Consider the following 13,940-nt stretch of genomic DNA (forward strand, 5'->3'; position numbering starts at 1 on the left):
CGGGGCCGGGCCGGGGGCGCAGACGAGGCCGCCGCCGCTGCTGCCGCCGCCGCCGCCGCCGCCGCCATCTTGGAGCCGGCCAGGGCCGCTTCCGCGGAGTAGCGAGTGAGCGGAGCCGCCGCGCCTGGCCCCAGAGCCCCGGGAGCCTTCCCCGGCCCCCCGGGAGCCCTTCCCGGCCCGCGCCGCTGTCACGAGAGCGCCCGGGCCTGTCGCGATAGGCGCCCTCCCAGGCGCCGCCCCCTCTGCCCGCCCGCCCGCCGCCGGGAGCCCGAGGCCGGGCCCCGGCCCAGGCCCGGCCCCCGAGGCCGCCAAGGAGCCGCCGAGGAGCCACGAGCCGCCGGGCCTGTGTGGTGAGAGCGCCGCCCTACCCGGGCCGAGGGGTCCTGACGCTCGGGGGGCCGTGCCCCTGCCGTAGAGCCGCCCCCCCCAGGGGGTCGTGCCCCCCCAAGAGCACCGCGCTCCTGCCGCGGAGCCAGCCCCCCCGCCCCGCGGTCGTGCCCCTGCCGTAGAGCCGGCTGGGGTCGTGCCCCCGAGAGCACAGTGCCCCTGCTGCAGTACCAGCTCCCCCCAGGGGGTCGTGCCCCCCACGGGCACCCTGCCGCGGAGCCAGCCGTGACCCCACGGTGGTCATGCCTCCTTGCAGAGCTGGTCTCCCGGGGGGAGGGGCCATGCCCCGGGGTCGTGCCCCTCCCCCCCACGAGTGTTGTGTCCCGGATGCAGAGCACACCCCCCCTAGAGCAGTCATGGTGCTGACCTGGGGGCCACCTCCATGTGACCCCTTCGCCTGCCGCAGGACCCCCTCCCCCCCAGTCATGCTCCTGCCGTGGAGACCTCCATCCCTCCCCCCCAGAGCCTCTGGCCTCAGTTGTAGAGTTCTGTGAGGGTTAGGCCCTTGAGAGGAAGGGTCTTCTGAGGGTCTCCACAAGCTGGTGCCCTCTCCTAAGAGCTCCCCCGCCTTTAGGGTGGGCGTGGTGCAATCACTCTCCCAGTCTTGGTCTCTTGGGTTGATTCCTCATTCTGGTGGGGGTGGGGTCCCTGAATTCTAGTGGTCGGGGTGTAGCCAGGCTCTTCCTCTGACGCTCCAGGCTGTGCTCTTGGGAAGGTGCCGTCTGAGGGGTGCTTTCCCCCCATTAAAGGTGTAGGACCTTGCTGTGAGAGCCTCCGTGGCCTGGAGAGGTGCTGTACAGGGAGGCTCTAGAAGGAGGTCACCTCCCCCTTATATCGTGGGGGGGCGGGGGGCGCCCCAGTGTGGGCTCCTTTCATAAGTAGCCAGGCTACTGCCTGCCTACCTGCCTGGTACACAGAGAAGAAATGACAAGGACCTTGGAACAGAAGGCATCAAGTGGGTTTTTTCATTGAACCTTGGGAGTCACTCCCCTGTAGTAGATCTCAACGTCTGGCTCTGGGAGTGAGGGAAACTTCTCTCCCTTTTGTAGCGTTCTTGGGTGGGGTGGGGAGGGGGAAATCACTTTCCTATTCCTGATCCTCGCAGGGCTTTGAGATATGGGGGGAGAGCCGTCTTCCTGTCCTACCAGGGACACCAGGAGAAGTCGGGTGCTGGCAGGAGGCAGCTAGTAACTAGTTGTTGAGCTGAAATCCTGATGGCAGGGGCCGGTCTCCAAACCCTGACCTCCGTCCCTTCCGTTCCCTCTGCAGTATCTGACTCTGGGAGCATGAAGAACAGGTGTCTCTAGGGCAGGAAAGATGGCAGATAAGCGAAAACTCCAAGGTATGGGCTCCCCCTCCTGTCCTCTTCTCCTTCCCACCCCCAAGCCCGACTCCACTGGCCCCATGACTCTCTCATCATCACCCCAGGTGAGATTGATCGCTGCCTCAAGAAGGTGTCCGAAGGAGTTGAGCAGTTTGAGGACATTTGGCAGAAGGTGATGAGGCTGAGATCCCTGGATCCCTGAGAGGGCAGAGGCCGGGAGGTTGGAAGGCTGCACCCCTAGGTCCCCGAGGGGAAGTTTTGTGGCTGGTGTTAAGTTGAAGGGGTGTGGGTCCCCAAACAATCAAGGAGCAAGGACACTTTCCTCTCAAGTCTATACTTTTCTCTCCACCTGGTGGCACTTTGCCTGGCGTGACCTTGAGGGATGGGGTAAAGAATCAAGGCTCCCACCAAGCCTCGATCTTCTTCCTTCATCAGCTTCACAATGCAGCAAATGCCAACCAGAAGGAGAAGTATGAGGCTGACCTGAAGAAGGAGATTAAGAAGCTACAGGTGTGTGTGGGGGAGGTGGCACGCAGATCTGTTGCCCAAGCACAGGAGTCTGTCTGCTAGGAGAGAGGGCAGCTCTGTCCCAAAATGGGTCAGTTCATTTAACAGAATTTGTCTGCTTGTCTGCTGCGTACAGCAAAGGTTGTAGTGGGTTTCCTGTCTCTGGAGGTCTCCCAGCCAAGACTTGGGGATAGTCTTGGGCAAAAATAGCCCCCGGGCTCCTTCCTGCTCAGCCCCTTTTCTGAGGAGCGCCCAGTCCAGTACCGCAAGAGGGGGCTAGCATCGATAGTGCACGGCTGAGGTTCAGCAGGGCAGGGTTTCTGGGGGGCTGCTGCAGTTGTGGCGGAAGACGGTGGGACTAGGAGGACCCGGGGCCCTGACCGTGGATCTGCTCACTCTGGATCCCGCTTCTCTGCTCTGCAGCGCCTGAGGGACCAGATCAAGACATGGGTAGCTTCCAACGAAATCAAGGACAAACGGCAGCTCATCGACAACCGCAAGCTCATCGAGACGGTAGGAGGAGGAGGGTAATCTTGGGAGACTGGCCAGGCCGGGGCCGGGCCCTGGGGCGGGAGGGCCGGCAGCCCCCAGAGCCTTCCCCTCTCTCACACCGCAGCAAATGGAGCGATTCAAGGTTGTGGAACGGGAAACGAAGACCAAAGCTTACAGCAAAGAGGGGCTCGGCCTGGCTCAGAAGGTGGACCCGGCCCAGAAGGAGAAGGAGGAGGTTGGCCAGTGGCTCACTGTGAGTGTGTGGGCGCTGGGCGAGGATGGGGGGCCTGGCTGGCCGGACACTTGGCCCCGAGCTCATCGCCGCCTCGCTTCCCTCCTCCTGTGCCCTAGAACACCATCGACACCCTCAACATGCAGGTGGACCAGTTTGAGAGCGAAGTGGAGTCGCTGTCTGTGCAGACCCGGAAGAAGAAGGGGGATAAGGATGTGAGTGGGGAGAGGCGGAGGGGGGCCCGCGGGGTGGGCAGAGGGTGCTGTCCCTAACGGCATTCGGGTCCTTGGGGGCTGGAGACTTGGATGTCGAGTCTGGCAGGCTGGATTGAAGGTGCCAGAGTCACTTGTAGGAGAGCAGAGGGTCTCTTCTCTGCGGCGTTTGAGGGGCTTTGTGGAGCCTGTTGATCTGCCCGCCAGGCTGGGTCTGGGTTGCATGCTGGGGTTGCAGGAACTTAGAGCCTGGGTGCTAGGCCCTGGAGCGAAAAGTGCCCTGAATCCTCGGTTTTGTCAGCCGGGTAGAGCCAGGGGCCTGCATGTCTGTGGAAGGATCTGGAGGCCCAGATTGGGGGTGTTCTGTTGGTAGGTGTCTGCACTCTAGGTGCTGTGGGGGCTAAGGCCCTCAATATGGGGTCTTTGCTTGTTAGCCAGCTGGCATCTGGAGGCCGTGAGTGAGGTGCTGTCATCTGTAGAGACAGGAAGGTTGGAAGCTGGGGATCCAGATGCTGGCGGCTTAGATGCTAGAGTTTGGGTTCTGTAGATGCTAGGCGTCTGCCATCTGATGTCCGAGGGTTGGAGACCACTATGCTTTGGTCTGTAGGACTTGGAAGGCGAGGTCAGGTCTGGGGGCTGGAAGACAAGGTTCTAGGAACATGGGATGCTGTGTCTGGTTCCTAGAATGCCTAGCGTTTGGACCTCAGCTGATGTTTGTTGTAACCTATGCCAGAACAAGAACCCCCCACTTCAGCATTTCAGACAGATGGTCATCCCACCATTGTTTTAAGACCTTAAATAAGGGGGAACCTTTATGCTGGCGTGTGTGAAGGCCGAGGGGCTGGATGCTGGGATGAGGGTGCTGAGGTCTGGGTGGACCCAGGGGGCTTGGCTGTTGGCTCTTTGTACTCCCAGAGCCTGGCACAGTGTCTGGCACAGAGTGGGCACCTAAGAAATGCTGGTTGACTGATGGGCTGGTGGCCTGGATGCCAATTTCTTTCGGGGCTGGAGGCTTTGGGAGCTAGGGGCATGGATGCAGAGGTTTAATAGGAGGGGCACAAATCAGAGACTTGAACAATTGTGTCACCAACTAGAGACTGTGCTTTCAGGGCGTCTTGGGTGAGGGCAGCGGGCTTAGAAGCGTTCCCCATGGGTCTGAGTTGAGCTAGATGCTGGGGTCATTGGTGCTAATGTCCGTAAGAGTCAGAGTTCCTGGTCTCTGGGTACTGGGGCGTGGAAGCTGCTGTATGTGGGGGCTGGTGGTTTGGATGATGGAGACTTAAGCGATTGGAGGCCAGCCTGACGTGGGTGAGAGCTGGGGCTGGCTGGCTAGGGTCTGGGTTGGCCACTGTGAGCCTGGGAGCTCTGGGCTTAAGGGCTGAGGGCCTGGTCTAGGAGTGAGGGAGTTTGGGGAGATGGAGGCTGGGAGATTGGATTCTGGGGTCTCTAAGGGCACAGAGTCTGTGTATGTTTTGAGATGTGTGTGTGTGCACGCACTCAAACACATGTGCTTCTTTGCCTGCCCCCTTTCGTGGTGGCCATATCCTTATGCTGCTGTTTTCTCTCTTGCCCTGGGAACAATTCTGGCTCTAGCTTGGGGAGGTCTGTGGGGGCTCGGCATCAGGATACCAACGTCTGTCATTTAGTGACTGGGATCAGGTGCCAGGCTGGGGAGGGCGTGGGGTCCTGAGCCGGCTCTCCCATGGCTGCCCACAGAAGCAGGATCGGATCGAGGGCCTGAAGCGCCACATCGAGAAGCACCGCTACCACGTGCGCATGCTGGAGACCATCCTGCGCATGCTGGACAACGACTCCATCCTCGTGGACTCGATTCGGAAGATCAAGGATGACGTGGAGTATTACGTGGACTCCTCGCAGGACCCCGACTTCGAGGAGAACGAGTTCCTCTATGACGACCTTGATCTCGAGGACATTCGTAAGGAGCCGCGGGGAGCGCGGGGAGGGCTCTGGGGGCCTGGCTTTCAGGCAGGGGCTTGGGAGCCTGGCCACGTTCTCTTCCACCACCACAGCGCAGGCGCTGGTCGCCACCTCACCCCCGACCCACAGCCACATGGAGGATGAGATCTTTAATCAGTCCAGCAGCACACCCACCTCCACCACCTCCAGCTCCCCTATCCCGCCCAGCCCAGCCAACTGCACCACGGTGAGCTGAATCCCGGGTCCTCAGAGAGTGGGGGCCGAGGCGGGGAGGGCGTGGATTGTTTGTTGTCTCGAGAAGCCTCTTTGATTGAGAGTGGCAGGGCTGGCCCTCTGGACCTCGAGGTCCCTAAGGAAAGACAGGGAGACTACGTGGATGGCCTCCTGAGGGGGTGGGGCTGAGGTCAGGGGCTATGCGCCTGTACTCTTGAGAGGGTCGCAAGACCCAGGTCCCCGAGCGGGAGGAAGTCTGGACACGAGTCTCTTCAGACCCCTAATTCTGTCTCCCAAATCCTAGGAAAACTCTGAAGACGACAAAAAGAGAGGACGGTCGACAGACAGTGAAGTGAGCCAGGTGGGGCCCCTCGGTCCCCTTTGTCTGCACTTGACTGGGCCCCAGGGTGCTGTAGGGAATGCTGTTTACTTCTCTGTGCCCTGACTGCTCTCTCTCTCCTCTCTTCTTCAGTCTCCAGCCAAGAATGGCTCTAAGCCTGTCCACAGCAACCACCATCCACAGTCCCCTGCTGTGCCGTCCAGCTACCCGGCTGGCCCTGCCCCCGCGCCCCCTGCACTGGGCAATGGACCCGGCAGCAACGGGGCCCCTGTGGCACCTCCCAAAGCCAACCCTGCCCCAGGCCACAATGCCAGCACCCCCACCCCGTATGCCCAGGCTGTAGCCCCTCCTGCCCCGAGCACCGGCTCTGCCCAGCCCAGGCCACCCAGCGTCCAACCTGGCGGGAGCGGCAGCAAGCAGAACGGGGCCACCAGTGAGTGGGGGGCTGGAGGGGGCGGAAGAAGAACGTGTCAGGGAAGCTTTGCCGCCTGACGCTCTGTCCCTCGCCCCTTAGGCTACAGCTCCGTGGTGGCTGATAATTCGTCAGAGCTGAGCCTCAGCAGCAGCGGCAGCAGCAGCAGCAGCAGCCAAGCTCTGGGACCTCCCCCTGGCCCCCACAACCCACCGCCCACCACCACGTGAGTCAGAGTCCCAAGAGGGCTCCCCTTGGGCCCCACAGGCTCCACTGGGGTGGTCTGAGGGTTCCAGCCCGCTGGGGAGGAGGTAGCCGTGGGAGACGCCCTGGGGAGCCCCTGGCTTCCTGAGGAGACCCCGCTTTCCCACCCTGTTCCAGCCAGCAGGGGGACGTTTCGTCCTCCTCTCTTGGGAGCACTCCAGAGGGTCTGGGCATCTCCTTGCAGCAGGTCCCTGTAGGCTGTGCCCTCTTTCCTCGTATTTGTGTGAGCCTTGACTTCCTTGTCTTGCCTTCTCCCACACCAGGAAGGAGGCAGCCGGGGCGGCCCCAGCGGGGGCAGGGGGCGTGGGTGGGGGCTCAGGGAGCGGTGCTGGAGGACCCAGCCTCCTGGTGCCCCTGCCTGTGAACCCTCCCAGCTCCCCGACGCCCAGCTTCAGTGAGCCCAAGGCAGCTGGGGCCCTGCTCAACGGCCCCCCCCAGTTCAGCACAGCCCCGGAGATCAAGGTGAGAGCCTCCCGCCGCGTCTCCTGGCCTCTGCACCCCTGCAGTGAGACTCTTCCCACGGCACCTTCCCATCTCAGGCCAAGTCCAGTCCCCTCCCTCAGCCTTAACTTCTTCCTAAGCAAGCTGGGTGAGCCGTAAGTGACCTCTTGCTGAGGTCCACAGGGAATACCCCCAGCACCAGGGAGACGAGAGGCGCTAGGCCCGTGCTGCTGTTGGGGGTATCTCTGTCCTGGCCTGCCGTTGTTCCACCCTCCCCTTCCCCACTACCAGCAGAGGCAGTGCGTGAAAAGGACACCAGATGTGCACTTGAATGATTTGGGTTCTGTCTGTATGGTCTGGCCCACTGTGACTCCCTCTGCCCCCAGGCTCCTGAGCCCCTCAGTTCCCTGAAGTCCATGGCAGAGCGGGCAGCCATCAGCTCCGGCATCGAGGATCCTGTCCCTGCCCTGCACCTGGCCGAGCGTGGTGAGTGGGAGCCCTGGGGAAGCCGGGCCACGAGGGGAGTCCCACCAGAGGCTCCTCCAGACATTTCCTGTCTTTCTCACCCAGACATGCTCCTGGGCAGCAGTTCAGCCCCTCCGGCCTCAGCCCAGCCACCCCTGCAGCTGTCTGAGGTCAACATCCCCCTGTCACTGGGCGTCTGCCCCCTGGGGCCTGTGGCCCTCACCAAGGAGCAGCTCTACCAGCAGGCCATGGAGGAGGCAGCTTGGCACCACATGCCCCACCCTTCTGACTCAGAACGCATCAGGTGAGTGCCAGGGCCAGCGGTGCAGGGGACAAGTTTAGCATCTGGGGTCTTCAGAAGAGGCCTCCGGAGTGGACCCTGCACTTGGGGGGAAGCGGGTCGGTCACGGGGGACGTGAGTTAGTAGTTGGGATTCCTGAATCCTGAGCTGGGCCTGGACCGCCTGAGTGCCTGAGGAGGGAGGGCTCAGGAGTCTTTTGGGACCGAAGCTGGAAGCTAGGCTTCCACTGGATGCCTGAGGGATGTGACGCATGGGATGAGGATTGGGGTCCTTGTGGGCAGAGTGTGCTGGGGACCAGGTACCTGAGGGGGAGCTCCAGGCCCTGGAGAGAGTGGGAGGGGGTAGGGTGCAGGGGGTGAGAGTCCTGGGGAGAGGAGGGAGCCAAGGCTTTGGAAACAGCTTGGGTACTGGGGTGGGAGGGGGCAGGATCTCCAAGGGGCCCCAAAGCCCAGGAATAGAGCTTGTCTTGACTGTCCTGCTTCCTTTGTCCTCGATAGGCAGTACCTGCCCCGGAACCCGTGCCCAACCCCACTGTACCACCATCAAATGCCGCCTCCTCACTCAGACACAGTGGAGTTCTACCAGCGCCTCTCAACAGAGACCCTGTTCTTCATCTTCTACTATCTGGAGGTAGGGTGGCAGAGGGAAGGGTTGGCGCCGCCGGGCTGTCCCCCCCGCAAAGGCCATCCTCGTGGGGCCCTGACCCTGCCCTTTGACTCCTGCCAGGGCACCAAGGCTCAGTACCTGGCTGCCAAGGCCCTCAAGAAGCAGTCATGGCGATTTCACACCAAATACATGATGTGGTTTCAGCGGCATGAGGAGCCCAAGACCATCACAGACGAGTTTGAGCAGGTGAGGGACCCCTGGCTCCGCCCCAGTGCCCCCTGCCGCACCTAAAGGTGTCTCTCAGCCAGGCCTTCCTAACCTGGGCTCTGCAGACTTAGCCCAGTTTCAGTATCGTCGTTTTTCCCTTGTAACCCCACGCATTTTATTTTTTGAACTTAAAAATGTGATTCTGAGAAGGGGTCCTGGACCCAAAAAAAGTGAAGCATTGGAGTGGGGTGATTTATCGAGTGACCCTCAGAGATGCCAAAGGGCCCACTTGGATGCTCCCCTCCTCAGACGCTCTGCCCGCAGCTGCTCTGAGGAGGTTGTCCCAGGGCCTTGTGGGGACAGCGAAGTGAGGGAGGGATCCTGTTGGGGTCTGTCTCCACTCTCAGGTCCGAGACCCCGGCACTGGCTTCGTTGAGGAGCCCAGGCCTAAGGGGGGGCGGGGCTTTAGTCTGACATAGGTAAAATAGGCGGGGGCAGGGAGAAGAGATGGGGGAATTCAGTGGTCTCAGGTCACTGGTTTCATAAAAATGCTCCATCAGATTCTAAGATCTTAAACCTTTCTATCGATGAGGGGTACTGCTATAGTCCAAAATGGTTTTTTCTGAATTTCTCTTCCTGGCACTCGTTTCTTTCACCTCTGCTTCAGTGCTGGGGGGCATTAACCCAATACACGCTCCAATTTTTTTTCATTTAAATTTAATTTTTGAAAATTGACATTCTGTTGGGGTGGGGCGGGGTGAACAAACCGCGGTGACAACAGGCGTCATCTAGCAAATCAAATTTTGTAGTTGGCCATGCGTAAGAGCTCCGCGTCTGAATCTACCCTGGCGTGGTTGGTAGAAGTCATTCTGCTGTCTTAAGTCTTATGAAAGGTGATGCTCCTGGTTTTGCATCGGGTCCTATGTCTCTTATGGCACCATAGCACTCCCTCCTATTAGACCATTCGATGGGCCCCCCCTACGCTGTAAATCAAGGTGATTGTACTAGATGGAGGGGGGGCCTCTTAACCTGGTCTCTTGTCCTGGATAGCTTTTGGGAAGAATGTGAGCTTGGATGGGAACAAAAATGACATCTTTGTTTTTACTGCATATACTCGGCTGAAATAGAGCATTTAACCCTAACCCATGGCCTTTGATGGGCAGAGCCTCCAGAGGGGCCTAGCCCTGGCCTTGGGCTAGCAGCTTCTGCTTTGGGGCTCTCTCAGAAGTTGATGGTGGGGTCCCTAGAGTTCATGTGTTTAGCCCCTTCTTTGTTCAGATGAGGAAACCGAGGCCCCGACTGGAGAAGTGAGACTTTGGGTCCAAGGCCCGCAAACTCTCCATTTGGCTGTGTGGTCTGATCCCCTGCCTTTCCCTGTCTCCCCAGGGCACCTACATCTACTTTGACTATGAGAAGTGGGGCCAGCGGAAGAAGGAGGGGTTCACCTTCGAGTACCGCTACCTGGAGGACCGGGACCTGCAGTGACCCCTGCCCGCTGACCCTGTTTCCCTCCCCTGGCCCACCTGATGGCCCTCCTCTTCCTGCCTGCCCCCAGCACTTGGGGCAAGGGACGGTGCGCAGGGCCAGGGCCTCTCCTTGCCCTACCCCTCCCCAGCTGGGGAAGGACTTGTTTTTCGTAAACCTATTTTCATTTTTGAAGATATTTATGAATAAATAGTTTTATATGATGTCCGCAGTCCTAGCGCCGAGGGGGCCGGGCAAGCTGGGGGTGGAACTGAGAGTTGTACCGTCTCTTGCGTTCGTCGACCTCTTCTTCCGCCTGGGGCTGTTCTCCTCGCATCGTGGCCATCAGGGCCTCTGCTCGGGCCCGCTCGGATGCTTCCCTCCTCAGACGCTCTGCCCGCAGCTGCTCCAAGGAGGTTGTCCCGGGGCTGTGTGGGGACAACGAAGTGAGGGAGGGATCCTGTCGGGGTCTGTCTCCACTCTCGGGTCCGAGACCCCGGCACTGGCTTCATTGAGGCTGTGAAGCATTTTGACTTGACTTAACCATCTGTACGATGGGAGGGAGTGGAGCTGTTTGGGGTGTCTGAGCAGGTCTCTGCTCAGGCTTCAGTTTCCCATGTGGAAAATGGGGGAGGGGAAACTGGATCTGCTGAGGGATTTCTTTCTAGGCCCCGCTTTCCCACCTGTCAAGTGAAAGGCTCAGACTCACCCGGATTCTGAGGATCCCTGCCTGCCCCTTACCTCTTGAGGCGCTGCTTCTCCGGCTCCTTGTGACGGCCACCCCCTTCTCCACCGCCTTTGCTCGCCCTCTTCCTGCCCAGCTGCCTCTTCAGCTCCTGAAGCGGGTCCAGGTGGCTCTTGGCTTTTTCATCGGGTGCAGGGCTGCACTGCATGCCCCTGGGCTCGGGAGGGAGCTGGTACCAAGGGGGCTGAGTCTGTGCCTCAGCTGCACTCTGGCCCAGGTAGGTCAGGACCCCCAGGGCCTTTTCCTGTTGTTCCTTTGGGACAGAGAGGAGGGGTCAGGGCCAGGGGAGGGGGTCCAGCTCCTTCGAGGCTTCCTGCCAATGGCTGGACATCCACCTTGCTGCCATCCATGCTGAGGGGTAGGGCCGGACTCGGGCTGGGGCAGCAAAGCCAGGATGGGGTATCAGGGGATAGACCCCACTCCTCAGGGTCCAGTCTGGCCGCTATTCCCTCACTGAGCTAGCAGGAGCCCTCTGCCGAGTCATTCTGGGTCTAAACAAACTTGGGTCGAGGGCCTAGGGTTCTTGGGCAGGGTGGGGGAGGGCAAGACCCCTGCCCCCCTTACCTTGGCCTGCCTCTTTTCTTCCTCGTACTCCCGGTTGCCCCCGGTCGCCCCCTTCCCTTCCTCCACCAGCTCCCGAAACAGGTCCACGGGGCGAGGGCCCTCCTCGGCCACCTCCGGCGCGGGAAGGGGCGTCCGGTGGCGGACTCTTTTCCGAAGGAGGTCAGTTCGGGCCTGGGAGATGAGAACATGCGTGTCTATCCTGGACTGCTCCACACTTTGGCCAGTGACACAGATGAGGCTGGACGCCTAGTTTGCAGGTGGCACAAAGTGGGGAGGGGCACGGGGCCTGGGTGTGGGGGTACCAAGCCCTCTCAGCCCCAAGCAAGTTTACGGGGTGAAGGGGCATCGGCTCTCTAGCAGAAGGCGGCCACTGGTGGGTCTAGACAAGCCTTCCTGGGGAAAAAGAGCAGGGGGTTTGGGTGGACCCAGAGCTGCTGGTCAAGGATGAAATGGGAAAGGAGTGCGCCCAAACCAAGGCTATTAGGAGAAAGGGGCTCGGAGGCCATGAGGGGGCCTGCCCTGGCCTGATCACACAGCCTTGCTGTGTACGTGTGAATCCGCGCATCAAGTGCTGGTCCCACCCATCCATGGACAGGTTACTCAATGCTCAGGCCAGGCCTGAGAGCCACGGTGCTCAAGCCCATGCGGGATGCCCACTCGTGGGGGATGCTGGCGGGGCAGGCCCTGGAGCGAGCCTCACAGGCCAGGAGGATGCTCCGCTCTCCGGCCCCCCCAACGCCGCAGCGCGCCGGCGTCGTCATTCTTACTGCACCACCCTAGGTACGCGGTGAAGCTGCATCCCGCCCCTCCCCCTCACCTCCCTGCCCCCTATGGTTTATTCTGGGAAGAAACGCGAGACTAGACGCCATCTCTCCCGCGCAGGCGCAGTGGCGTCCGCCCCACCTCGATCGCGCCTGCGCCCTCTCGCCGCCGGGCCTCGTACCTCCTGTTGGGCCAGCAGCGCCCGCCGCTCCCGCTCCCGCTGCTCGTCCCGGGCCTGGGCTTCGTCCCGCCGCACACGGGCTACGTTGTCTTTATTTCGAACATGCCAACTCTTCTTCGGGAGGATATTCATGGCCCCGCTCGCCGCTTCTTCCTTCGGAGTTTTGCTTGGCCCCGCCCCCGGCCCGTCCTCTTAACCGCGCTTCCCTCTATTGGTAGAAACTGTGAACTCGCCCCGCCTCCCCACTCCGGGCTGATTGGTCGAAGGGACCTAGCGTCCCTGGAAGGTGGCGCGCAGTCGTGGCTCTTCCTGGTAGCCCCGCCCCTGGTTCGGGACGCGGGCGGTTGATTCCCGCCCCTATTCTGCCCCGCCCCACCGCCTTTCCCCAATCGAGTCGAGCTCAGAGGGCGACGAATGAGAAGAGCCGAAAGGACGAGGCTACCTTTATTGAGAGGGCTTCGGCTTGGGACTCGGACGCTCCCGGGCGGCCCTTGCATCCCACCCCTCCTTGCCCCACTCCGGCGTCTGGCCCGAGGCACTCTGTCTCCCAGAAGCCCTCGGAGCACCTCTGCCCCTAGGCTTCATGGAACTTGTAGTCTTCGTGCCTCCCGCCGCAGGCTGGTGAGAGTTGGACGGCGCCCCCGAGCCCGCCCCGGTGGCTCCCGGCTGCGGATCAGAGGTCCCGCTCCTCCCCGCTGAGCTCCACAATCTTCTGGGCCAACAGCACTTTACTTTCGCTTTCCTGACGACGAAGGAGAGGAGCGAATGAAAGGGGGATCGGTGATCCCGGCCAGCCCCGTCCTGTCCCTTGGCATCCTCTCACCATCTTTAAATGCCCCTTCAGCTTGGAGACCAGGCGGCCGTAGGAAGTGGCCAGTGTCAAGGTGTAGACCATCAGGACGCTGGGGGAGAGGAGGCATGAAGGGGGGGGCAAGGGTTCTCCTCCCCTTTGGTGGCCCCCTACCCCCGTCGTCGTCCCTGCCTCACCTGGACACCAGCATCAGAGGCACAGCGAAGCTTAGGGTCCCCAGGAAGAAAAGGAAGTCCTGGGCGCCCTGGGACAGGCCCTGGATGGCATTCGGTATGGCAGCCCAAATGTTCGGCTGGTCCCGGAAGGGGCCGCACAGCTTGGACGGCGGGATCCTAGAAACAGGAATCAGTGCGGACAGGGACAGAATCCAGACTGGGGGGGGAGGGGTGGGTCAGGGAGCACCGGATTGGAGTCGCCGGCCTTGGGTGTGAATCCCAGCACCGCCCCTGCCTTCTCTGTGAGATGGGGAGGAGGATGGACCCCGGCATCTCTAACAGCCCCATGACATCCCAGTTCTGGTTGTACCTCTGACTTGGTGCGTGATTTGGGGAACTCTCTTTCTTTTCCCCCTTTGTAAAGTAAGACCAGGCTCAAAAAAATCCAGTGCCTGTGGGGAGCTCCTTTGGAAGCCTGACTCCCACCTATCGGGGCTTGGTGCGCACCTTTCCGCAGGACTTGGCCCTTCCCCCCGACAACGACAAGCTTTTGTGTGAGGGGTCTAGGGGAGGGAGCCCTCAGCACTCACACGAAAATGCCATAGAGCACGGGGACAGCCGAGATGGCCAAGCCCAGGAGCAGCACCAGCGGGAAGAAGAAGTTCGCTGTGGAGGCCCGGAAGGTGCGAGAGGCCGGAGAGCAGAAGGCGAAGAGCGTAAACTATAGTGGGGAAGAGGAGTCAGGGGGCCAGACGCGGTCACATCACAGTCCCAACCCTCTCCCTAACTCCTTCCGCGCTCCGGCTCCTCCACCCCGCTGGAGTGCCGGGCGCCCCCTCCTCCACCCCGCTGGAGTGCCGGGCCCCCCCCCTCCACCCCGCTGGAGTGCCGGGCGCCCCCTCCTCTCCACCCCGCTG

General features: G+C 61.3%; 3 protein-coding genes across 4 annotated transcripts in view; 1 reads left to right on the forward strand and 2 right to left on the reverse strand.

Moving 5' to 3' along the window:
• Positions 1 to 292: 292 nt before the first annotated feature.
• Positions 293 to 9,826, forward strand: CNOT3 (CCR4-NOT transcription complex subunit 3). Of its 2 annotated transcripts, none has more exons than XM_027860557.1 (18): positions 293 to 350; positions 1,657 to 1,729; positions 1,816 to 1,883; positions 2,147 to 2,221; positions 2,642 to 2,731; positions 2,835 to 2,963; positions 3,062 to 3,157; positions 4,871 to 5,090; positions 5,185 to 5,318; positions 5,610 to 5,666; positions 5,778 to 6,078; positions 6,160 to 6,283; positions 6,585 to 6,783; positions 7,149 to 7,248; positions 7,333 to 7,531; positions 8,026 to 8,158; positions 8,255 to 8,380; positions 9,728 to 9,826. In XM_027860557.1, the coding sequence occupies exons 2-18, from the start codon at positions 1,705 to 1,707 to the stop codon at positions 9,824 to 9,826; spliced, it is 2,175 nt and encodes a 724-aa protein (XP_027716358.1). In that variant the 5' UTR covers positions 293 to 350; positions 1,657 to 1,704. The 2 variants fall into 2 exon arrangements, with proteins under 2 accessions (XP_027716358.1, XP_027716359.1); XM_027860558.1 differs by having other exon boundaries at positions 5,610 to 5,657.
• Positions 9,827 to 9,834: 8 nt separating this feature from the next.
• Positions 9,835 to 12,262, reverse strand: LENG1 (leukocyte receptor cluster member 1). The gene is made up of 4 exons (XM_027860560.1): positions 12,058 to 12,262; positions 11,115 to 11,285; positions 10,547 to 10,803; positions 9,835 to 10,233 (listed from the first exon to the last, which is right to left on the reverse strand). Exons 1-4 carry the CDS (start codon positions 12,187 to 12,189, stop codon positions 10,041 to 10,043), a joined length of 753 nt encoding a protein of 250 aa, XP_027716361.1. The 5' UTR covers positions 12,190 to 12,262; the 3' UTR covers positions 9,835 to 10,040.
• A 226-nt stretch (positions 12,263 to 12,488) lies between these two features.
• Positions 12,489 to 13,940, reverse strand: part of TMC4 (transmembrane channel like 4) — a 5,938-nt gene continuing 4,486 nt past the window's right edge. The window contains exons 12-15 of the mRNA XM_027860494.1: positions 13,614 to 13,744; positions 13,045 to 13,200; positions 12,881 to 12,959; positions 12,489 to 12,799 (exon numbers count right to left, since the gene is read on the reverse strand). Of these exons, the coding sequence (XP_027716295.1) occupies positions 12,731 to 12,799; positions 12,881 to 12,959; positions 13,045 to 13,200; positions 13,614 to 13,744 (435 nt within the window). The 3' untranslated portion in view covers positions 12,489 to 12,730. The remainder of the gene's footprint in view (positions 12,800 to 12,880; positions 12,960 to 13,044; positions 13,201 to 13,613; positions 13,745 to 13,940) is intronic.

This window comes from Vombatus ursinus, unplaced genomic scaffold (genome assembly GCF_900497805.2).
Source record: "Vombatus ursinus unplaced genomic scaffold, bare-nosed wombat genome assembly UNPS02014198.1, whole genome shotgun sequence".
NCBI lineage: Eukaryota > Metazoa > Chordata > Mammalia > Diprotodontia > Vombatidae > Vombatus > Vombatus ursinus.

Excerpts from the sequence above, each read along its gene's own strand:
- LENG1 (XM_027860560.1), bottom strand. The coding sequence starts at position 12,189 with ATGAATATCCTCCCGAAGAAGAGTTGGCATGTTCGAAATAAAGACAAC. Across the intron at positions 11,286-12,057 it reads CGCTGCTGGCCCAACAGGAG|GCCCGAACTGACCTCCTTCG; the intron begins GTACGAGGCCCG and ends CTCATCTCCCAG. Across the intron at positions 10,234-10,546 it reads GAGAAGCAGCGCCTCAAGAG|CCCCGGGACAACCTCCTTGG; the intron begins GTAAGGGGCAGG and ends GTCCCCACACAG.
- CNOT3 (XM_027860557.1), top strand. The coding sequence starts at position 1,705 with ATGGCAGATAAGCGAAAACTCCAAG. Across the intron at positions 5,319-5,609 it reads GCCCAGCCAACTGCACCACG|GAAAACTCTGAAGACGACAA; the intron begins GTGAGCTGAATC and ends CCCAAATCCTAG. Across the intron at positions 8,159-8,254 it reads TCATCTTCTACTATCTGGAG|GGCACCAAGGCTCAGTACCT; the intron begins GTAGGGTGGCAG and ends GACTCCTGCCAG.